Source organism: Malania oleifera, chromosome 1, assembly GCF_029873635.1.
Source record: "Malania oleifera isolate guangnan ecotype guangnan chromosome 1, ASM2987363v1, whole genome shotgun sequence".
NCBI classification, from domain to species: Eukaryota; Viridiplantae; Streptophyta; class Magnoliopsida; order Santalales; family Ximeniaceae; genus Malania; species Malania oleifera.
In genome coordinates this window covers 139,805,065-139,829,704 of record NC_080417.1, presented here as the reverse complement: position 1 = coordinate 139,829,704, position 24,640 = coordinate 139,805,065, and the positions used below count along the sequence as shown (strand labels likewise).

General features: G+C 37.1%; 1 protein-coding gene across 1 annotated transcript in view; it reads left to right on the top strand.

Annotated features, from left to right (window-relative positions):
• LOC131154418 (ubiquitin carboxyl-terminal hydrolase 14) overlaps positions 1 to 24,640 on the top strand; it is a 52,467-nt gene that overhangs the window by 10,825 nt on the left and 17,002 nt on the right. Inside the window, exons 5-16 of the mRNA XM_058107183.1 lie at positions 227 to 321; positions 11,693 to 11,826; positions 11,917 to 11,973; positions 12,091 to 12,168; positions 13,970 to 14,024; positions 14,109 to 14,150; positions 14,457 to 14,537; positions 19,414 to 19,612; positions 19,691 to 19,748; positions 19,822 to 19,944; positions 20,373 to 20,461; positions 20,559 to 20,648. Coding sequence (XP_057963166.1) covers positions 227 to 321; positions 11,693 to 11,826; positions 11,917 to 11,973; positions 12,091 to 12,168; positions 13,970 to 14,024; positions 14,109 to 14,150; positions 14,457 to 14,537; positions 19,414 to 19,612; positions 19,691 to 19,748; positions 19,822 to 19,944; positions 20,373 to 20,461; positions 20,559 to 20,648 — 1,101 coding nt within the window. The remainder of the gene's footprint in view (positions 1 to 226; positions 322 to 11,692; positions 11,827 to 11,916; positions 11,974 to 12,090; positions 12,169 to 13,969; positions 14,025 to 14,108; positions 14,151 to 14,456; positions 14,538 to 19,413; positions 19,613 to 19,690; positions 19,749 to 19,821; positions 19,945 to 20,372; positions 20,462 to 20,558; positions 20,649 to 24,640) is intronic.

Genomic DNA, 24,640 nt, shown 5'->3' with positions numbered 1-24,640 from the left:
ATGATTAATGAACTTCTGTATGTTGCTAAGAAAACACTTACACAAGTAGAACATTTTTTCTCAGCACTGAAAAGCGTGTTGACTGCCAAACATTTTAAGGCCCGATTCAGTCCTAGAAGTTCAGCATTTAAATTTCAATTATTTTGAATTTTAATTTATTTATTTTTGAATCTATGATTTACATGAAATTAGATATAAGTATGGGTAACGTACTGTGGCAGCTCAGACGTTTTCTCCTATCCGGAGGATGACAGTGTTTTGGACCCTCTTTTAGCACAGCATTTGGCCTTTTTTGGCATTGATTTTTCTTCATTACAAAAGGTTAGTTGTCTCCTTTGCACTGCATTAATTTCCAAAATCTTATGATCTCATTTTTTTTCGGCTGGTAGAAAATTGTGACTTGATCATGATGTTACGAATAGCTAGGAAATAAGATTTAATTTGAACTCTTATTATACTTCGTCGTTTAAGTATTTACATGCATTAGATAGTGAATATTGTTGGTGAATTGATAAATATTTATGTGCTCTTGAACTATTTAAAAAAAATTGTGAATGGATAATTTTTCTCCTCCCTTGAGAGCAGAACTTATTAGATTTTATAATTAGAAAGCATGTGTAATTCACATGCCTTGATGTTTATGTTTGGTTTTGTGTTTGGTTCAATCAAATTTTACTAGAAATTGACAATAAAGTGGTTTTAATGGCTATAATACTAATATATTATTTGAATTTTTTTCCTGCTTCATTATTTAATTTGATGTTTGATTAATATTAGTCTCCTAATTTTGTAATTATATGTTTTTATATTTAATGGTAGCGATAACCCTGGCAAGTCTAAGGCTTTTAATCAGTGTGGACATCTGCTTGCACCTTAACAGTTTCTTTTTTATTTTGAGTTTTATAAGCATTTGTTATCTTCACTGACTACTGTGAATCAATTTATCCATAATATGTGAATAATAAAGATTCAAACTTCTCATTCTTTTACTGTGCAATATAAAAAAAAAATTTGAAAATGAATTAAAAAAATCATAAATTAAAACAATCATAAATTAAAAAAATTCAACATTTAATAGTCTAGTTAGCCAAAATATAACTAGTATATTATTATTATAACATAGTAATAATATTGCTTTCATTTTATTAATAATTTGTTATTTTAAGTATAATAATAGCGTGCAATTATACTATAGTATGGGAGCATTAATGTCTAAGCCAAAATAGTGAGGGCAATTTGGTCCTAAAGAGTAGGATACCTGTGGGAATGTGATTCCCATGAAACTTACACGCTTTGTGGGAATCACATTCCTAGGAATATTGAAAGATGTTGCAAACCAAATGCCTCTTGAGAGTTTTTTGCATAGTCAATTCATTTTAAATAATTTTAGATATCTCTCCCTCAAAATACTTGACCAAGCAATCATTCATCCAACTGCAATTAATTTATCATTTTGTACCGCTGACATCATAGGCTTAACAGGTAAAATGAGTACTTAGGGCCTCCTTCATCATCATATACATCGTTTTCTTCTTCTTCTTCTTCTTCTTCTTCTTCTTCTTCCTCTCCCTTGACATCATGAGCTTGGAACAATGAATGTGTGAAAGCTGCTAATGAAATCTGTACAGCTAAGGCATGAAGCTCTCTGTTTCAAGAGATGCTAGAGTTTTTGCACTTTCTAAGTGGACAATCCTAACTCTCAACCTTTAGTTTTTTAAGAAATTTCCAGAAGTTTGACATATTTGAATTTTTTAGCTTATTTCACACACAAATGCGTATAACTTATAAATAATAAATATTATTTAGGAATCTTTGGAACATGAGCGAGGCAATTACCCGCACGAGGTAAATGTAGATCCGCCCATACACGTACAAAACAGTGAATTGATGAGTCTGGCTGAGTTTTGATATTTTTTTATTGACTTTTGAATAGTTTTGCTTTAAGCTGCTGAGTTTCCATATCCTTCTTAAGTTTCATTTTATTCCAATGACAGAACATTGGTCATTATGAAATAAAAAATGATATCCAATTGTTTTAGTGATTTTACGTTCTATTTATATTGCAAGATTTTAGTCCAGGAAAGCAGGCATTCAAATCTTATTATTATTTTTAGATAGAAAAAGAAGTTCATTAAGATAGAAGAACGTAAAAAGAGGACGAGAAACCTCAAAAACAAAGGGGAGATGCCCTGGTTTGGAAGGGGATTCTTTAGGGTCTTTCTTTCTTAGTCTTTCCCTACTCATCTTCTAAAACCTTCAAATCCTAGCCCCATTCCTTTGAATAATGCTGTTTTCAAGGCAAAGGTTCCTTTCAAGATTCAGGCTTTCGTCTGTGCTCTAGCACTCAGCAGAGTTAATATGAAAATATTTCTGCAGATAAGGAGACCTTATAAGGCCCTCAGACCACATATATGTATGCTGTGTCATGAGTCACACAAGACTAATCTGCACCTTGCCCTTCATTGCTGTGTGTTGAGACATCTTTGTAGCGCTCTGGCTCTTATTTTGTCGAGGTGTGGGTGGCCCAGAAAAAATTGTATGCTTTTTTGGTGGTGAGAGTTTGGGGTTTTGAGAAGAGTAGAAGTGGGAGGGCATTATGGATTTGTGTACTGTATGCCATCTTCTGGACTCTGGCTCAAGATGATCAGGAAAATTTTAAGGATCAGAAGACTTCTCCATTTTTTCTTAGGATAGAGGTATTTTTCTCATTCCTTCTTGGGACCCTCTTTTTGGGGTTTGTCTGATCTTCAAAGGGATTGGAAGTTAGCATTATTGTATTATTTGTTTTGTGGAGGATGCCATATCATCTATCTTTTGCACTTTTTTAGTCTTTAATGGAATTTTGTTTATCTGAAAATTAGAAATAGAATAAAAACGCAAGGGAGCTAATACGGAGAGGTAAAACAAAATTAAGCTAATACAGCCAACCAATCACGCTCGATATCAGAGAAATCCATACTGCCAAAATACTCTGTAGGGAACATCCACGAGGACACGAAAAAACAAACAACCATGTGGAAGCAAAGGAAAAAAAATCCTGTCCACTCAAATCTATTGACGAAGCATGATCTCCAAAAACTTGGGCATCCTTATTGAGCAAGAATGCCCATATTAATGTAAAAACTGCACACAGCTACAAAATCCTCACATTATTGCATCTTAAAAGTGTCTGAAATCAATCAGTAAAGCTTCCAAAGAATGAGGATAAACCCAAAACTTTCCCGTCAAATCGAAAATTTTGTTTGATACTTCTATCACATTGAATAAATAAATTAGCATGATCCTCACTACTTGCATAGCTTGACGCATACATGAGGAGAGAGAGCCATAATTAATAAACCCCCTGCTTGGTTCGCAAAATTAGTGCTTGAACGTAATCAAAATTCAGATGCAGATTCCCATTATCATGCATAAATAAGAGCGGAATTGCAATATGGCTGGAATGTTAACTCCACCATTTCAATGGTGTTTCCTTCTCTTATGGGTAGGAATTACAATCATAGTAGTTAAAAGCGTGTTTGAGGTGTGCCTAGGTGTGTGGCGCAGTGAGGCGACCAAGCTAGCGCCTCATTCTTCTTCAAGCGAGGCGACATTCAAGAGGCGCAGGTAGGCACACTGATTCTCCAGGCACAGTGAGTCGCACCTTGAAATTTTTGAAGCTGCTAAGAAATAAAATGTAGCCAGAACCAGCCCTAGTCCTCTTCCAGCAAACTCGCACCAGCCCTAGCCCTTCGTCCCCGACCCTTGAAGCAGCACGAAACCAGCAGGAATCCTTTGTCTTCTACCCTTCAAACAAGCAGGAGCTCTTCATCTTTGAGCCTTCGAACCAGCAGGAGCCCTTTGTCTTCGAGGTTTGAGCCTTCGGGAGTCATCAGGCTGCTTCGATTTTCAAAGTAGTTAGTCGTCATCATCTTTTTCTTCTTCTTCATTTCTTTTGCTTCTTCTTCAATTCTGCTTCTTCTACTTCTTCGTTCTTCTTCTGCCTCTTCTTCTTTTTCAGTTCTTCTTCTACATCTTCTTCTTCTTCTTCAGTTCTTGTTACGCTTCCTCTTTTTCTTTTGTTCTTGTTCTGCTTCTACTTCTCTTTCAGTTCTTCTTCTTCTTCAACTTCTTCTTCTTTTGTTCTTCTTCAGTTCTTATATAATGTGTAATTAATTATGTAGTTTAATGCAAGTTTATACTTTATACTTAATATATAACATTTTTTACTGAATTTAGCTGCTGTTTTGTAATTTGTTTGGAAGTGCAGTATACAAACTATACATTTTCCTTTTCAGTTCTTCTTCAGTTCTTATATAATGTGTAATTAATTATGTAGTTTAATGTAAGTTTATACTTTATAATTAATATATAACATTTTTTACTGACTTTAGCTGCTGTTTTGTAATTTGTTTGGAAGTGCAGTATACAAACTATACATTTTTCTGAAATATATTAATATATTAATATATGTTCACTTGAGAGGAGATAGTGAGTAAGGATTTAATATCCTTGAATCTATCGAAAGAAATGGTCCATGATCGCATAAATTGGCGGAAAAGGATTCATATAGCCGACTCCACCTAGTGGGACTAAGGCTTGGTTTTGTTGTTGTTGTGTTGTTGTTATTAATATATTACATTTTTTTTACTGAATTTAGCTGCTGTTTTATTGTACTCTTTTCTTTTGATATTGAAGATGCTTTTGGGCCTTCAGCCTGGAAATTTCATTTCATTTCTGATTTGAAGGTTGGACTCTTGCATGCCTAATTACTTATGTTGAACTATGTTTGTTTCACTTGGAACTTGGTACTTGGTACTTGGTTGTCATAATTACTAGTGAATGTTTGGTTTTCATAATTATTGAATGTTTTGGCAGTTTAAATTCTAATATAACTATTGATGTGTTTTTATATCAATTACCCCCCAAATAGGCATTGTACACAATTTTAATATTTGTGCGCCTCACTTTCATGAGATGCGCGCCTCGGCCCCAAGTACCCTCTGCACCTTGTGCCTCGGCTCCAAGTACCCTTTGCGCCTTGCACCTTTGACTACTATGATTACAATTCCATTTGCCTTTGTCATCTTTGAAAGGCAATTATAATCCTAGCTAAATAACAAATTCCCTAAAAAACACAAGCTGACCATCTTTTAATTATGCCGCAACTGATAGCAACAACAAAAATATTTCTATTATTAATTTTCTTTATTCTCTTTCTTAATGTATTCCTTTGCGATAAAAAAATAATAAGTTAGCGACAATGCCAATAATAATAAATCGCTGATAGAAAAATGCCAGTAATAATAAATAATTATTAAAATATAACAACAATATCAATGACAACAACAATAGTAAATAACGAAAATGATTATTATAATTATAACAAGTTAATAACAATGACAACAGTAAAAAAACAGTAGTAATCATCATCATCATCATCATCATCATTATTATTATTATGGTAGAACAACAACAACAGCAACATATTATATAGAACTTTTAAAAATTATTATGGTAAAAAAATTTGTAATTTTTCAATTAAAAAGAACATTGAATTGATATCATATATTTGAAAATTTGTATTGTCAAAAATGACTTATTTTTCATTTCAATATAGCTACTACCTACCGTCAAAAAATGCCCAGCGTTGGAAAGGAATCAAAAGTGCCATTGTGACAATCATTTAATGTTGCTGACTGAATGCAAATTTGCACAATGATTCCATTTTTTGCGTTGATTACTTTCCCACCTTGATTCCTTTCCTACTTAAATTCCATTCCACAAATTTGATGCAGGGTAAGTGCAGTATGATGCAAAGTAAGATAAAGATTGAAAGAAAGTAAAATAAAAACATCTCCTAGCCAAAGGTTCTTCCAAAGTCGAATCCTAGAACCATCTTCCACTTAATACTTGGTACAAGGAAAGAAGAAAGTACTTTCGAAATGAATTTCCGTCGGCATTCTTGTGTAACTCTAGCTATGAATGTTAGCATCCCACCCGTTATCCAGACTAAATTTACTCTTAATAACTTGCCATAGGGAACTAGTTTCCAGAGGAAACTCCATAGCCTCTTACCTGCTAAAGCAATGTTCTTAGACACCAAAATATTGAGACCCACCACCACCCCCCCCCCCCCCCGGGCTCTCCTTAGACCCATGGATAACCTCCCAACTCACAATATTATCCCTCCTTCCACCAAAATCTTGCCAAAAACAAATCCCACATAATCTTCTCTAGCCTATTAGCAATCCTACCAAAATCTTAAACATGGATACACATTAGTAAGAGATTGAAAAAAGATTAGTGTGATGTCCCAAGGAAAGGAGTGCATCCATCCATCCACGAAGACATTTTTCCCCTTTCACTAATCAGGTCATATAGACACTTTAGCGACACTGCAACCTCTTAGACCAAAGATTCCACCTAAAGGAACTCCTTATTAAGTCAGATGGCATTGCAGAATCCTACAATCTACAAGAGGGGCATAGCCTGAAGTAACCTCTGGACTTGGATTAATAGCAGCTAGACCACAGTTAGTTTAGACAACCTTAAGCGCTCAAAACTAGCTCAAAAACTTGTCAAATGTTATAAATATTACAAAAAGATATTAGCTACAACATTTTATTTGACCATTTATGCCTAAATTATCCGTATTTGTTTATTAAATAATATTGACCTAATTTATGAATTTTATTTATGTGTTGAATATGTCTAATATCATTATTGTATTATTGCACCTTATACACCAAATACACGTCCTTGGTGTATATTTTTTTTATTTTATAATATCTTAGTTCTAAATTTTTCATTATTATGTCTTATTATCTGTTAATAGTTTCTGAAATTCCATTAAAGAATTCTATTTTTTAATGCATGTTTCCATCATTTTTTAGAATCATAATTGAATTGACATTGAGATTGAAGTTTCTATAGAAATTAATGAACTTTCGAAGCCTTGGAATTTTACTCAAATTGAAATTTAAGACGTTGAATCCCACACCAAAATATGGCCCCCTGAATCTGTAAGGGAAGGAAAACAGTCACACTGCTTAAACTGCATATCCCAAATACTCGTAATAAATTACATATCATCTGGCTGGAGTTTGGTTTCCTGCATCGGTATGAGCGGAAATTCATACAATAAACTCTTGGACTGTCCTACGTATATTTGCGTCCCATAAACCCCTCACATTCCAACTAAGGATCCATATTATAGACAATAGACTACCCCGTTTTCCCTACCCTTCTTTGTTCTTAACTCCGTTGTCAGTGGATGAATTCAATTTCACACTCCAACTAAGTATCCATATTATAGACCATAGCCCCTTTTCCCGACCCTTTTTAGTTCTTAACCCCATAGTTAGTAGATGAATTCATTTTTTGCAATTCTGTATCAACTTTGTTCTTTTTCCCCATCATAAAACCAAGGTGAGACAGACCTTAACCCTAACCTCTCAGCCAAAAAACATTTATAGCCCGTTAAATTTTTGGATACAATTTTCAAAATTTGAGAACCAAGGGATACAGGAAATACGAAAGAAATGCATTTGTTTAGTCTTATTTACAAAATTTTTTTGGGATTGTATCTTGAAAATATCCTCTTTTATTAGAATTCTATAAACGGATTTTTTTTTTTGGGGGTGAATTCGGATACAATTCAATACTCCTAACCTTTTCTTATCCCATTTCACCATCTCCCACCACCACTAAGCACCACCTGCCACCACCATCGTCAGCTGCCACCACCCGCCCCTTTTATTGCCAAACACGTTCTCAATATTCTTTTTCAGAAAACTAAACTCGAATTTTATTATCTAAATGCATTTTTGAATGCATATTTGTTTTCATTTTCAAAAACAAGGAATTGTATACAAGTTTTGGGATCCTTAATCAAATAAGCACTAAATAATTTCATACCTAAACCCTTGAGGAGCTCTTGAGGCGCTTGATTGTCTCTCTCAAGTCTCAACCTCTAGTGGATCGATGGACACAACTTCCCCTTCCCCTCCCCCCCTTCTTTCCTAAATCCACTAATTCCATTTGGCATGTAATTGAGTCAATAATATACTTACTCTGCTGTGGAATTGCTAAAATGCCTTTACTTGAACTAAACTTGTCATTAAGGCTAAAAACAAAATTAATAACAGGTAAAGAAGCCCTCACCAAGTGGTGAATGGGGGAAATAAAGGATGGGAGATGCAACTAGAATGAGAACTAATTCATCCCTATTAGCTGGGTCGTTTGTTGGATTTTCACCACCCCTCAAATGGAAAACACCAACTTGAGTAGGTTGGACCTAGAATTTTAGTAGCTCGATCCTGTGCAATACAACCCGCACCATTGTAAAGACACAAAAAAGGATTTTATTGGAACCAAAGTATGAATTTCCCCTCACGCAGCATTACCTTGATTTCATGTTGTTCTTCCTCCTAGACTTCTTTGTCTGAACCGAAACCTTGCAAAAAGACTTGTTGAGCCCTAGGTCTAGACGTATCTTTTGATGCCTTCACGATTCAAATCAGCAACCTTTAGGTCTTGTCATGGTGGCAGCTCATTAGTTGGTTCTTTCAATTGCTGTCAACTTTCCTAGTTAGTTCAAGAGCCCCCTTCTTTTATTGAAAAAGCAAGCTGAACTAAAAGCCCTTTTGGCCTAGATCCAATAACTAATTACAATCTGGCAAAATCCATTTCGGCCCACCTGACGTAGGGCGGGATTGGTCGACCTATGTCCTACGATTTCAACCCTCACACAAGCACATACACTCAAGACACTTTGATTTAAGAACTCAATTAACTAAACATAAACACAATAAATCAAGCTTCATTTCACATCATGTTGAATTTTTAAACAGTGTATGATGCTGTTTAGAAATAAGTCTCAAGAGTTCTTTCACAAAGGAATCAAGTTATATGCAACAAAGATGTTATTTCAATATTTTAAGAAATAAGTTTTGTGTTTAGCACAACAATATTCCACAATTGATTTAGACTAGCAACTAGTAATATTGAAAGTCTAAGGATTCAGATATGCTATTCAAGTTTTGGAATTTCAGAATTTGAGGCAAAGGGTTTATCAAAAGTGCAGAATTTGAAACTAAGGTTTAGTAATAGCAGGGGCTGTAAGATATAACAAGGGTTCAAACAGAAACTTAAGTTACCACGAGAATCTATGGATGCTTGACCTTGTTCAACACAAGTCTTAGATCATGCCAGAAAATTCCTTGGAACAAGCTTTGAAACACCGAGATGAATGCAGCAATGTAATGGAGGGGAAGTGGCCGTATGGGGGGTACTTTGGTGTGGCTGTGCGGATGCGTTGGAGGATAGTTAGAACTTGTCTGAAGTTCTTCGTGCACACTTTGAAATATGGATATGTATGCAGCAAATGAAATGATGGATTGGTGGCCTTGGGGTGTAACTTGGTGATGGTTGTGTGGGTGATGGAGGGAAGTCGTAAAGGTGGGATAGGGATGGAGTTGTTGGATAGAATAGTGGTCTCTCACCACTTGATCTACGGAGAGAACGACATAGCCTCACGCTACACAATCGTAATATTGGACAAAGCTAAACAAGCTTCAACCAAAGGAATTCTATTCAATATTCAAATTTTTCTCTTTCCATAGTTCTTACAATGAAGGGGTATATATATAGCTAGCATGGGGGGACAAGGCATTAATAAGCTTAGCTAGCATCGGGGGACAAAGACATTAAACAACTAACAATTCCTACACAAGCATGGGAGATACAAATAATAAAGACACCAACTTACTAGACACATTAATTACTCTTACAAGTTACTAACAAAATAAATGCTCTAACTTTCTAGACACAATAAATACTAAGCACAACTTAGTAACACTCCAACTCACTAGATATGCTCACACAATTTCTTAACATACACATGCAAGCAAGTTGTCTTGCATGTTTACAAATAAAATACAAACAAAAGTCAAAGGGAGGCCCAATTGGTGTGGGGCCCACATGGGTCTTGTACTTGGACTTGCTTTGGCATCTTTACTCAGGTCTTTCTCACACTGAAAAGTCTTCAAAACAAGTCTTCAAATAATCCATTCAAAATCTACAAACAATTATGAACCGATGTGGACATCCGGACGTCGTCCACTTGTTATCATGTCGGCAAAGGAAATGTGGACATCAGGGGGTCGTCCACGTGTCAACATATCAGCAAAGGAAATGTGGACATTAGGAAGTCGTCTACATGTCATAACATCTGAAAATGACATAGGTAGGGCATGCTGATCCCCATCATCACCATAACTCGATTACCCTGAAACTGAGCCAAAACATGGAGTTGCCAGGGAGCATACTTCTTCATAAAAAAATGTAGCTAGAACACGGAGAGTGTCTGGGCTTACTTGGAGAAATCTTCTAAGTGAATGAAGAAGTGGGTAGATCAAGGGATAAGAACGTTGCATTTCAATTTGGTTGACTTGGTGCTTGTTAAGCTCTTTTCAAAATAGATCAAATCATTATAGGGTCAAGATAAGGGACCACTTTGCAAATATAGAGGTTTAGTCCCCCATCTTGGCTAAAGTCAGGTAGGCCTCTTATAAGGTTGATCCCTTTAGCTTGGATGATGGTGCATATTGTGTTCCGCGTCAGTTGCTTTAAGCCATTCATCGCCGACATTGATGATCAAAGCAGAAGCCAATCGGTTAGAGTACCACTAAAGACCTCAACACCTGATAGAGAAGAAGTTGAAGTTTGCCTAGCAGATGGAGTGTTGACATCATTCAAGAAGAAGCAACACAAGTTCTTCGTAAAGTGGAAATGCCTTAGAGATGAAGAAATCAGTTGGGTGTTAGCAGCAGACATGGAACAATTCATGGAAAAAGTAGACGAGTACCTAGTGTCAAATTCCACGAGTATGTCGATTGCATAAGTGGGAGAGATTGTCATGAGCCAAGCTTGATCAAGACATAATGCTTGCTTGTGACCGCTTGCCCTGTGTACATGTAAATAGTAATGTCGGTTTTATTCTTTTATTAGGATAATGCCTTAGTGTGAAATAGGAGTATCACTCCTTTGTTAGTTTGATGTTTCCTGCTGTCAAGAATTAGAATAGCGTAGAAAGCTCTTTAGGAGAGGGTGAGTGTTCATCACCATTGTAAAATTAACCAGCTTTGTAAATATTTTTAGGAGTATCACTCCTTGGTTAGTTTGATGTTTCCTGCTGTCAAGAGTTAGAATAGTGTAGAAAGCTCTTTAGGGGAGGGTGAGTGTTCATCAACCATTGTAAAATTAACCAGCTTTGTAAATGTTTTTAGCCTACTTATCTCCCTCGCCAAACACACGCTGCCTATGGAGTGTTAACAAATGAACTGCATTGCTTTACTGTTTACCATGTGACTCTTGTCGATTTTCATGCTTGTTGATTGCTTCTGCTTAACTTCATATTTGATGGTTGAGAATTTGTTCATGTGGTGAAACCATAGTATACTTTTGGCTGATTAGTTACACAATAGTGCCATAACTAGTGCTGCACAACCTCTCTTCATCCTATGACAAAAGTGATCAGTGAGCTTTGCTTCATGGATCTTGCAATGTTGTTGTCTTAGGTTTTATTTTATTTTATTTATTTATTTATTTATTTTTTGTTCCTGTGTGTGTTTTGTTTAGCTCAGAGGATGCCTTGCCTAAAGACTTTTTCATTATGAATTTATATTTTTATTATTATTTTTTTTTTCAGACTGAAATGACAACTGCAGAAAGGGAGCTTGATCAGAATACAAATTTTGATTGGAACAGAATTCAAGAAAGCGGACAGGAGATGCAGCCATTATTTGGACCTGGTTATACAGGGCTAGTCAATCTTGGGAACAGGTATCATCATGTTTTGAGTCGAATGGCAGATTATATATTTATTTATATTTTATTTTATTTTTTGGGTCTGCCTCATTTGTTTTCTTGCAGTTGTTATCTGGCTGCAACTATGCAAGTTGTGTTCTCGACACATTCCTTCTATTCACGGTCTGTTTTTTTTCTTTTTTAGTTATAATTTATAATTCTTGGGTATGAATTACTTATCTTTCACTTGGAAGTGGTGTGTGCTTAAATTTTCATGTTCTTGTGAGATTGATTTATCAGGTATTACATGAGCCAAAGTTTAAAAATGAGTTTTGAGACTGCTCCTGCTGATCCAACCGTTGACCTGAATATGCAGTTGTAAGTACATGGTGCCCTAGTTCAATGTTAATGCTTCCAGTATGATCCAGCGCATGACATTAATGGTTATGGTACTAAAGTTGTGCTTTTGATGACTGCACTTGTTTTTTCTTTGCACAAGGACCAAGAAAACATCTCTTTCCTGGCATGAGGTCATTTGATTGGGCCATTCTGAGTTGGCTTATGGTGAAATTATAGAAATTTCGGATGTTGGTTACCACTGACAAAAACAGGGAAGGGGTGGGAAGGTTTCGTGTTGAACTGGCAAAATTTGACTGAAATTTCAAAATTTTGAAAAAATATTGAATGAAAATTTGAAAACTTTAATACTTGTATGCAATTTAGTTTTATAATAAATGTATATTATTAATTGATTGGAACATAATATTGGATTTCTTGTGTTTGTTGGATTACGTTTGATGTTAAAAGTATTGGGTTGTTTATCTTGTTACACGTATGTTTTTCATTTTCTTAAATGCTCATATTTGTGCTTTATCTTGTTACATGTATGTTTTTCATATTCTTAACTGCTCATATTTGTGCTCTACACACTACAAACTTTCCATATATGCATTTTATCTATGATATTTTGATTTTATAATTTGCAATATTATATCCATTCACTCTTCCTGAGTTATTTAAATTTCACATTTTACTATTAAATCTATCTTATTTTTTTGTTTCCCTAAAATTGAAATGTAAATTGAAATTTCAGTATTTGTTGGACGTTGTAATTTCTGTTGAAATCAACCTATGTTGACAAAGTGAGATTACATTATATGCTTAATCAAAGGCTAGCTGAACTTTAAAGCAAAAATGAAGATAGAACAGAATGTACGCATAACCCAGCTCCCCCTTCCCTGTCTCTTGCTAAGGCATCCATCTGGGCTCTGGCAGCCCTGCAAGTTCTAGATGTTTTTTCTGCATGATTTAGGATATAGAGAAGCTGAGATTCCAAATGCTTTGTTTCCTTCTCTTTTTTAGAGTATGCTTGTGCATTTTCATGGTGATATCTTTGTGTTTTCTACGTGGATGTTAATGAGAGTAGCTGAAATGAACATGTTGAAATGGATGCTTAACAATACGAGCAAGGATAGACTATGATACAATAAGATGGTTAGTCATAGTACAAATTGAAGATGAGAGAAATTTTTTTGATACACCAATAAATTTATTAAGAGACAACATGTGTGTGTGGTCCAAGCGTCCTCACTTGGGGGAATGGGGAGGGGGTGCAGGGAGCCACTTGGGGAAGTTAAACCCATGGCCTCAAGGTTTTTGGTGGTGCATACCAGAGGTTTGTTCTGCGTCTGGATGATGAGAGAAAATTGATTAAGATTGTTTGCAGTTGTGTAGTGAAGACGAGTGGATGTAGTGATAATGAAGGTAACATAATTGAGAGGCCATAGCAAGGACGAATGGAACACCAAGAAGAATGTAGGCTTAGACAATAAAAAAAGATTTAAAGTAAATCTAATTTGATTAAAATCTTGCTCTAAATTGTGCTGAGGGGAGAGAGATTAATTTAGCTTCTCCTTGAATGATGAGAAGATTCATATAGCTGATCCTAAATATTTATATTTAGTTAATTTTACGCAATGCTGGGTTCGAAGAATAAACACAAGGCATTTTTCCTACTACTTGATTGACTTCTATCAGTTTTTTGGTCTTTTTCTTGATACACATGTCATTTTTTTTAAAATATTCAATAACCCAATTGATTTATGAAGAATGTATGAGTAATTATGTGCCTGATATGCATGATTCAAAAGTTTCTAAGGCTTGTCTTGCTTTATGGCAGAACAAAACTGGCACATGGCTTGCTATCTGGCAAATATTCTGTTCCAGCACAAGAGGTGAGCGAGTGTAACAGTTTGTCAATTCTTTATGTTTTTGGTAACTGCATCCAGGGGCATAACACTCTCTTTTTTATTATTCAGGAAAATGATGCTGCTAATGCTGCAACCACAATTTCAAGTGCCGTAAGTTTTTTGGATGATTCTTTTGCTGTTCTGCTCACTTGTTGATTATTTGTTGTTGTAATTTGTGGCATAGTTGTTACAGCTATGCAGCTTTTTTATGTTTTTTTCTTCTTCTTTGAAGTTATTGTATGAGTGTGGGGCTTGACTTGCTGCTCAAGTATTTGTTTGCTGATTGACTGTTGAAGTTACATGTTCGCTTAAGTGTGCCAATATATTGGTTTTTCATGACATCTTATATTTTTATCTGATGGCTGCTTTTTAAATCACATTTTCTCCTTTCTTTGGGTATGCCTTATTTAAATTCAGAAACAGGGAGGGATCCCACCTCGCATGTTCAAGGCAGTTATTGCTGCTAGCCATCATGAATTTTCTACAATGAGGCAACAGGTATGTTCATCACTTGTCTAAAGTTATGTCTTGTTCTGTTTCATGAATAGGAATCACTATTTCTAATACAAGTACATGATTTGTTTCCTTTCAATTAATGATACCCTTTTTTGAGGGTGTAGAAGATGAGTTTTAAGGGTATGTGCAGTTTGGTGGGTAGGCTAGGCTAAGCTGGGCTAGGCTAAGGACCCTTAGCTATTTGGTGTAGAAGACCAAGATAGGACTGGCCAAGAATGGCGTGCTTAGCCCAAATATGTGGTACATCGCTGCAGCCCCCTTTCCTCCCCACAAAAAGAAATAAGGAAAAGGAGCCAGCCCCAGTTGAGCCATTTCCATGACTAAAGAAGGGGGCATGGATGCCCCTTGATGCAGTTGCAATGCCGACAACACCATCCCCTTGTGATCCCCGTCTCTTGTCACTTCTATTACTGAAGACCAATGATAGCCCCTGTGCAGAAGCACGATTCAGTGGAAATACTGCTAGTACCTCAGCTCTAAGGCTGAGGAGGCCCCAAAAAGACATTGGAGGGAGTACCTTGGCTCCATGGCTTGAGCAGCCCAAATCTATCTATTCCTGAACTTGAAAGATTCTCATCTGTTTCGAGGATCTCCATTGTATTGGTTGTCTTTTGCAGAATTGCACTTGTGTGCATGGGGCTAGGGGCCTTCATTGGCCAAGGGATGTAGTTCTTCCCTTTAATTTGCATAAGAACATGAGTTGGGAATGATTTCAATGGGGGTGTATGTTATTACCTCGATGGAGGTCTTGAATCCTCATGGAATTAGGACGCTTCTATCTTTTCTTTTCTCCTTTTTTTGTTCCCTCTCTTTGCGTAGGCTCCACTAGATCTTTGATCTCCTTTCTCTTCAACTCTATTATACTTCTTTGTGTATTCATCATTTTGTAGAAATCAATCACACCATCAGTGCACCCATACCGATAGTTGGTCTATTCCCTAATGAAAATAGGAATTCTCCATGACATTGGACTACAATTAGAGCTGCTATTGCTACCTGTGGTCCAGGTTCTGCACCTCCAAAGTAGCACTTACAAAGTGACGCATAAACTCCTTAGATGGATTCTTTCTCCCCTTGGACCAAGCTCATCAGATGTGCAGATATTTTTGCTATCTATGAAATGTCCTGTGAATTGCCTCTCCATTTCCTTGAAGGGTTCTATGGACCATCCTTTAGTCCTCAGTGCCGTAATCTTGTTGGGCCCCAAAAAAGTAGCAACAAAAATCTATATGTAATGGCATCCGGGGCTCCTTGAGTTGCCTCCATCTTGTGGGCCTTGTCGATTAGCCACTAAAGCCTTAACACATGGCATCTAGAGCTCCATGAAGTTGCATCATAAATCATCCAAATAGTCTACAGGATCTGTGGTTCCATCATATTTGTCCAGACTTGGCATAAAAAACCTAGGTGGCAGGGGTTCCTCCACCTCCTGTGTGAATTGTGGCTCCAGCCTCTGGAGGGACCCTTTCCCCAGAATCTTTTGATCTCAAACTTTCTTCATTGCTTGTTTAAAATGATCTTCAATCTTCTTGAACTTCTCTTTAAAGGCCAACAAGTGATTTGCCTTACTGCTTGCAATGATGCTGGTACTTGAGGTCATCCTCCATGGTAAATTCTTTTCCCTTGCCTGATCTTGTGGGGGCTGGGAGATTCCATACCAGCCTTGGGGGAAACCTTTTTGCTGATGGATGATTTCTCTGATCATAGCTTCATTCCGCTTTTGGAAATGGAAGGTTACATACTTCATTTCAACGATATGAGGTTCGCTAGCTTCTTGTGGTGAACGCCCTGTTGGAGGAGAGTTCACCTCCTCCGATTGGCTGTGTTGGGCTCCGTAGTCAGAGGTTGACATTTTCTGAAAATGGAATGAAAACAACTTCCTTTTTTCCTACCTAATGTGCTAATCATTTGCTGCTTTTTTATTGGACTACACGTGAACAGCCTATCAGAGAAAAGAGGTGAACTTGGGAGGTCCTGTGGTGGCTTCTAGGGGATCTTGTAGATGCTTAAATTAGAGTTATGATAGAGAAGGAGTGAGATATTAAGGTTTGGGAACTGTACATATAGTGAACATCTGCCTTGCTTCCCCATTTGTATTGGTTGGATTCGCTTGGTTAAATGCCCTTGAATAGGTTACCCCTCCATTATGAGGGGGTTACCTTTTTTTTTTTTTTTTTGGGGGGGGGGGGGGAGGGAGGGCGTAGGAGGGATTATAAGGGGTTTATTGTAATTATTTTGTTCTTTTAGGAAGATTGCTTATCCCCTGCCCCTTGTGAATTCTTCTCCCTTCTGTTAATGAATTTCTTTTTCTATCAAAATAAAAAATTATGAGGGGGTTACAGGAGCTACATATCCTCACATTGTCTCATTTAAAGTGTCTCCTTTATTAAGTGGTTTCTAAGTCCTTGCAAAGCATGTGATGGTCTTTTACCCATATCAGGTTTATATGTGTTCTTCTGGCCTCTCATCCACCTGCCTATGTTTGTTGCATAAACCATACTCTTGTGCTTTCTATTGCTTTAAGCAAGCTCATCAGCCTGGAGTTTGGACCACTTGGTGAAAACATATTGGAAGTTGTTTGTTGCACCTCTTAGTACTCCTCTGGCAGCTTTACTTCACATCACTTTTTTTTTTTTTTTAAAACTTCACATCTTGTGCTTACATTAAGGGTGCACTTTTTCATAGCCTATTGTTTTCTTCCACTTCTTTGAAACTTCATGCATTTTTGTGGATGAATCTCTTATTCCTTAGAAAATTAAGAAATGACCTGTTATTTTTTTCTAGTGCCAGGGCTTTGTGTTGTTCCATGACTCATGCTACTGCTGAGGTTGTCTCACAGATATAGATGTTTCTTTCTCATCTCTCCGTCCATTTTGTTGTGGTAATGAGAATGCTGTTCAGGTTTGTGATTGCTCTACATTCCATGAGCACATGAAACACATCAAGATGGGTTGCCATTTTGTCAACATTTTCAATGGGGCACTATTGCCTGGCGTTTTTTATCACTTCTTCTTTTTAACTTACTTTTGTTCCCCATAAAGTCCCGCACTATTGCTCTTTCAAGTCTTGGCAAACTGGCAATGTGAGCTCATGTTGTCTATGGTTAGATTTTTAGTTAATTTTTTTCTCCTTTTGGGGAGGGGGAAAGGGCTGATTGTGTATGTTTAATTGAAAAAAAAATGGTTTGATGGAAAACATATGGAAGAATGGATTTTTCAGAAAGTTGACAATCCAGATAATGAAGATTAGAGATTAATGCAAGTTGTACTGTATAGTGCTTGTTTAGCAACTGTAACTTTTTTTCCCAGAAAAACAATTTGTGGGTGAATTGCTTTGTATTTTGTTGCATGAATGGGATACAAGAATTTAAGCATGACTTCATTTGAATTGACCAATGATGTAAAAGGCTTAATCGAGGCAAGGCATGCTTAAAACGGCTTGAGGCTCAATCTAAAATACCAAATTCCGAAAAGGCTAAGACATTACACACTGAGGCTTACGCATTGTATAAAAAGGCGAGCCTTTCATGCCTTTTTACTTGAGGCTTGTGCATTTTGGGTGTGTGATTCTCAAGTAAGATTTGGCTAGAAAATATTAACTCCATGTTTATATAAAAGGAATCTCATAATATGAGTTGATTTCTAAAACTCTTGAACCTCAACCTTTCCAAAACAATTGAGTTGTATCTTAGATCTTGTAAAATAATTTGAACTTTGTATTGTTATAGCTATCTCTTGTCTTGATTTACATAAAATTATGTAATGAATTTATGTTAGCTATTTTTTTGATAGGCTAACGAGTAGTTTGCAAATTATATATGATTTCATTTACATTATATTTGTGATTTTTAAAATTTTTCTTTATTTTAAAAATATGAGAATTATTTACATAGTTTTATCTAAAAATAAAATCTCAAAAGGCTGACGCCCCAACGCCTTAAGGCTTGCACCTTGCCTCTTAAGAGTTAGAGCGCCTTGCGTTTTATATCATTGGAATTGACCATAGAAATGTAGTTTACAGAAGTTTGATATTGCAATAAGTTGCAATGGATTGTAAAGAATCAAGAGTTAAGGTGTTCTATATGAGGAAATTGCACCTGAAATTTTATAGGCACTGGTTATGCTCATCCTTCTTCTTCTGTTTAGAGGTTTGACAATCTTGACAGGAGTCCCTTGCAAATTTTTTGTCATGTGGTGTAAAACATCTAATAACATTATTGTATGATCACACCATGTCCTTGATATGCTACTCTTTCTGCTGTAAATTTACATCATGTCTTAAAAGGGTGCTAGAGTTCATGTAGGCAGACATCGCATTCTGGCAACATGGGTGCTCTATCCCTTGCTGTTTCGACATCAGTTGATATAACTTTTCTTGTTGGTCTAGTTAGCTAGCATGATACACTCATACACCCAAACATGAACGGATTCAAATCAGGGACCAGCCTGTCCAAAATATGGAGATAAGATTGCACATGTCATGCCCTCCTTAGACCGCTAATAGCCTTGGGATTGTGGGAGCCTAGGCATTGGGGTTGATGTGTTTTTAAAGTGCTTCTGTTATGTGGGGTTTATCCTAGTTGCCACTGCCTGCGTGGGGCTTAGTCTAGTTTGAGGTGTTTTCTCTAACCAACAGATTACCAAACAACTGTGTGGGCAACACTTCACCAACACACTGTGTGGGCAACACTTCACCAACAAACTGTGTGGGCAGCACTTTTAAATGCTCTTATTCCCTCCTGTATTGTTGTTGTTATCACTATTACTATAATAGCTACTTCTGGTATTAATGCTGGTGATCCTGTGACTACTACCATTTGCTTTTTTTTCATATGTACTTGACACAAATTCATTTTTAGGATGCCTTAGAATTCTTTCTACATTTCATTGACCAAGTTGAACGAGCTAATGCTGGGAGAACTGACTTGGACCCTTCAAGGAGTTTCAAGTTTGGTATTGAAGAGCGCATTTTGTGTCCATCTGGGAAGGTTACTTACAATAAGAGGCTGGATTACATTCTTTCACTAAATATCCCGCTGCATGAAGCTATTAACAGAGGTATGCATGTGTTGTGTACATCCTGGATGTTTTACCCATATGAATGATTTCTAATTTTTCCTTTGTTTAAGAATACAGAAGAAATGCAAGCCTTTAACAAATTGAAGGCGGAAAAGAAATCAGAGGGGAAGGAAGTGTGAGTTCTGATGAGCCGTTTGCCATTTTATAGTGCTTCTTGGCTTTCTTACTAAATGAGTTCATTTGGTCAGATCTGGTGATGAGATTGTACGTCCAAGGGTGCCTCTAGAAGCATGCCTAGCAAGCTTTTCAGCTCCAGAGGAAGTGCTGGATTTTTACAGCTCTGCCTTGAATGCTAAGACTACAGCAGTCAAGTATGAATTGTGATCCTTAACATTTTTGTTTCTAATATATTTTTCAGCAATGCTATCTTCATGTGCTGGACTTACATGGTAATTATGAATGAAAATTAATGGATCTGAGCTCCCTCTCACGCTGAGAGACATGTTGCTTCTCAACTTATTCAATCTCTGCTTGCAAGGTTCTGGATCTAATTTGAAAAAAAGAAATTATGGTTATAGTCCTTGAATATTATGTAAAATAAAGCCAGAATCAGTTACTTTTTATAAGGAACAACCTATCACTCTAAATTTATGATTAGCATGATTAGAAAGGATAAGCTATTATAGCACTGGCAAGGCTTTAACTGTAAAAGGTTAGCGGGTTTCACAATGGTGTTCAGTGATATACATCGATCGCATGCTTTTATCTAGTTTACCATATTTTCATGTTTTCCCTGCAGAACTGCTGGCTTGACTTCATTCCCTGATTATTTGGTGTTGCACATGCGGAAATTTGTAATGGATGAGGGTTGGGTCCCCAAAAAGCTCGGTATGTTTAGTGTGGTCATATTGAATTCCTTCCATCATTGACTTAGTTGTGTTGCTATTATAGTTACATTTTTTTTTTTCATTCGTATGGCAACCAGATGTCTATGTAGATGTTCCAGATGTCATAGACATTAGCCATATGCGCAGCAAGGGTCTTCAACCAGGGGAAGAGCTGTTACCAGAGGCTGGTATGGGATATCAGCTAGAATTTTCACATTCCTTAATGAACTTAATTTATGCCAAAATTTTTTTCTTTGCTAAGTTATGTTCCCCCTCCTATGGTGCGGGTATAATTCAAGTAAATTAATTTAATGGTATACCATAGAGTACAACTACAATGTTGTAACCCATGAAAAAAAGGGCCTTCTTTTGTTCGTTTCTTGGGAAAAGAGGGAGAAAACACAAACTAAAAACCACTTATGACAGCTGTTCTACTACAATCTCTAAAGAGTGCCTCCTGATGTTGCTCATGGAAAAGACAGCCCAAAGCTAAGGGTCTCTAACTCTGCCGGTATACCATCACAATGGACAATGATTGCCTTGAAACCTCCATGCTGTTGCAAGAACTGTCTTGGATAATGCCTCCACCCTTGGAAGCTCCTGGGTTTCGCATAATAGCATTTTGAAATTCAAGTCTCAGCTGCATTGAGCAAATACAATCTGCCTCTATACATATAGGAGGAGCTTCCAATTCACTTGGTTGGAAGCTTTTTCCATATCTAAATTGCAATTTAGTTCCAAAATCCTTTTAAAGTTCTTACTTCTTGATAGGCCTTTCTTCTGGTTGCTTCAAAAGAGTTTCATATTTTTAACGGGATTCATTTGCAGTGTTTGGCTTGATATCTTATGCTTTATTTATTTATTTATTTATTTTCTCTCTCTCTCTCTCTCTCTCTCTCTTCCTTTTGTTTTGCCTATCTGGGAGGACACCTGTAGAAATCCCTACAGTTTAGGAGTCATGCGTGATCTCTATAATTAAGGAATGATTCTTGATTGTCTTATTTTAGGCATGTACAGAAGGGGTGCTGGTCAATAGGGATTTCCGTGATTCTTGTATATTCCTTTATTCTTGGATTGTATTTCCTTAACTTGGCTGCTGGTTGTGATATAGTAGGGCATATTGTACAGTTTTTTAAATTAATAAACGAAACAGTGTTCTTATAGTTTCAACATGGTATCAGAGCTGGTTTTTTCCTAAACCAAGCTAACTATGGGGGACAACTCCATCAATAGTCGAGATTCGACAACCTCAAAGACTCAAACGAGTCGAACCAATGCCATCATCAGTTCGAATGGACTAGATGGCTCTTCTGTCCAACTATCGGCAGAAAAACTCAACGGGAAGAATTTCCGAGAATGGGCCCAGTCCGTGAAACTTGCAGTCGACGGCAGAGGAAAGCTCAGGTTTATCTTATCGGCGATTCAAAGAAACCTGAATCAATGAATGTTGTGGCACTCTAGCAATGGAGATCGAAGAATTCCTTGATTATCTCATGGCTTATCAACTCCATGAAGCCAACTATCGAGGAAACATATATGTTCTTGGCCATAGCAAAAGAGGTGTGGGATGCAGTCCGAGAAACCTACTCTGACGAGGAGAATGCTTCCCAAGTCTTTGAACTTAAGACACACCTATGGCAAATGAAACAAGGTGAGAGGGAGGTGACAGACTATTACATGGAGATGTTGGCACTATGGCAAGAACTGGATTTAAGAAGCGAAGAAGAATGGCACTGTGCTGAGGACAGTGCGCTGTTCAAGAAGAGATTGGAAAAGGAGAGAGTTTTTGAGTTCCTTGCAAGCTTTAATCGACATTTAGATGATGTACGAGGAAGGATTCTCAGCTGCAGACCTCTACCATCCACTCGAGAAGTGTTTCCTGAAGTGAGGTGTGAAGAGGCAAGGCGCAAAGTCATGTTGAAGGAAGCTACAACCACGGTACCAGAGGGCTCAACATTTGTATCCTGTGGGACCTATAGTGGGCCAAATACCAAGCAACCAAAGGGCCACCTCTAGTGTGAACATTGTCGAAAGCTTGGCCATTCCAAGGATAATTGTTGGGAGATTCATGGCAAGGCAGCTGATTGGAAACCACGGCAGAGCACCAAAACTAGAGGCTATCAAGCTTGTTTTGAGACTCAACCCGAGAGGCAACAAGTGGCGAGCAACCATTCTGACAGTGGCAGCAGCAGCACCTCCAGCCATGACCAACTACAGTAAATCATGGAGATGCTGTTTGCTCTCCAAGCCTTGGGCCAGTCACCAAAAAATACTCCATTTGGTAATTTGGCACACAGAGGTAATTTCTCACAAGCCCTACACACCTTTTGTAACCATACACCCTGGGTTATAGATTTTGGAGCCTTTGACCATATGAAATACTCTTATCACCTTTTCTTATCATATACCCCATGTGCTGGTAATCTAAGAGTCAAAATTGCTGACGAATCTCTTGCTCCTGTTGCCGGCAAAAGGGAGTATTCGGATTTCTGACTTGATTATTTTAGAGTCTGTTCTTCATGTTCCAAAATTATCTTGTAATCTTTTGTCTGTCAGCCAACTCACTAAACACTCCAATTGCTCTGCTAAATTTATTTCATCCCATTGTGTTTTTCAAGACTTGTCATCGGGGACGACGATTAGCAGTGCTAAGGAGTATGAGGGAATCTACTACTTTGAGGAAGCCAAAATGGGTGATCAGTGTCAAAGTGTTATTTGTAATCGTGTCTCTATCCCTAAGAATAGTGACCTAATGTTATGGCATTCTTAGTTGGGTCACCCCAATTTTCAGTACATGTGTCATTTATTTCCTTCGCTATGTTCGAACAAAATGTCTCTTCATGTTCGGTGTGAAGTGTGTGAACTCGCAAAACACCGAAGAACTTCATTCCCAAAATCCAAATACAAACCCACAAAACCTTTCACAATCATTCATAGTGATGTATGGGGACCTTCTCAGATTTTGAATTGCACTCACACAAAATGGTTTGTGACATTCATTGATGATCACACTCGTACTTGTTGGGTCTACTTGTTAAAAGATAAGTGTGAAGTACGTTCGGTGTTTATTAACTTTTATGCCATGGTCCAAACACAATTTCACACCAAGACTCAAATCTTGCGTACTGACAATGACACGAAATATTTCAACCACACCTTGGGTCTCTTCCTTCAAGAAAAAGGGATGATTCATCAAAGCTCATGCGTTGACACCCCTCAACAAAATGGGGTTGCTGAACGCAAAAATAGACACATTCTTAAGGTAGCACGAGCCTTAATGCTCACTACCCACATGCCTACAATGTTTTAGGGTGATGCTGTTCTAATAGCCACTTACCTTATCAATAGAATGCCTAGTCATGTTCTGTCCTATGCTACACCCCTTATGTTGATTTAGGTGTAATCCCAAGAGGGGGGGGGGGGGTGAATTGGGTATTTTAAAAATTCTTTGAAATTAATTCACCACTTAATCCCTATGTCTAAATTTAACCAATTACTTATCAAGTTCGTGTGAGATTATTCAACAAACATACATGCAATGTAAGTAATGAAGTGCGTTGCGGAAATTAAAAAGATAAGGGAAGAGAGAATGCAAACACAATTTTTGCGAGGTTCAGCCAACCCGGCCTACGTCCTCGCCTTGAGCAACCCACTCAAGGATTTCACTATAATCCTTGCTCCTTAAATTGGGACGGAGCTTCCCTTACAATCTGTTGCTTACAAGAGGTACAACTTCCTCCTACTCCGCTGCTTACAAGAGATACAACTCTCTCTTCAATCCCGGTTCACAACCCGAACCGTGAATACAATGAAAGCTGTAAAACACTCAAAGTTGCGTCCAACAAAGCTAGTGACTACAATTCAAATTCCTAATACATAATCATATGATGAAACTTGAAGCTTTGAAAGAATGAAACGATACAATCGTTTATGAATGATATGCTTCAACACGCAAATTCTCTTTTATCAATTCTTCCAAAATGTTTGTATGAGTAATAGCCTCGAAGACAAGATGCACAAATATCAAATATGATCTTGTTAAAAAGTTTGTCTTTGAATATTGTAAAGATCTAAATCAAAAAATCTTTATTTCAAATATTCAATTACACCACGATCTTTGTAATATGCAAATATATATATATATATATATATATATATACACGATATGTATTCCAAAGAT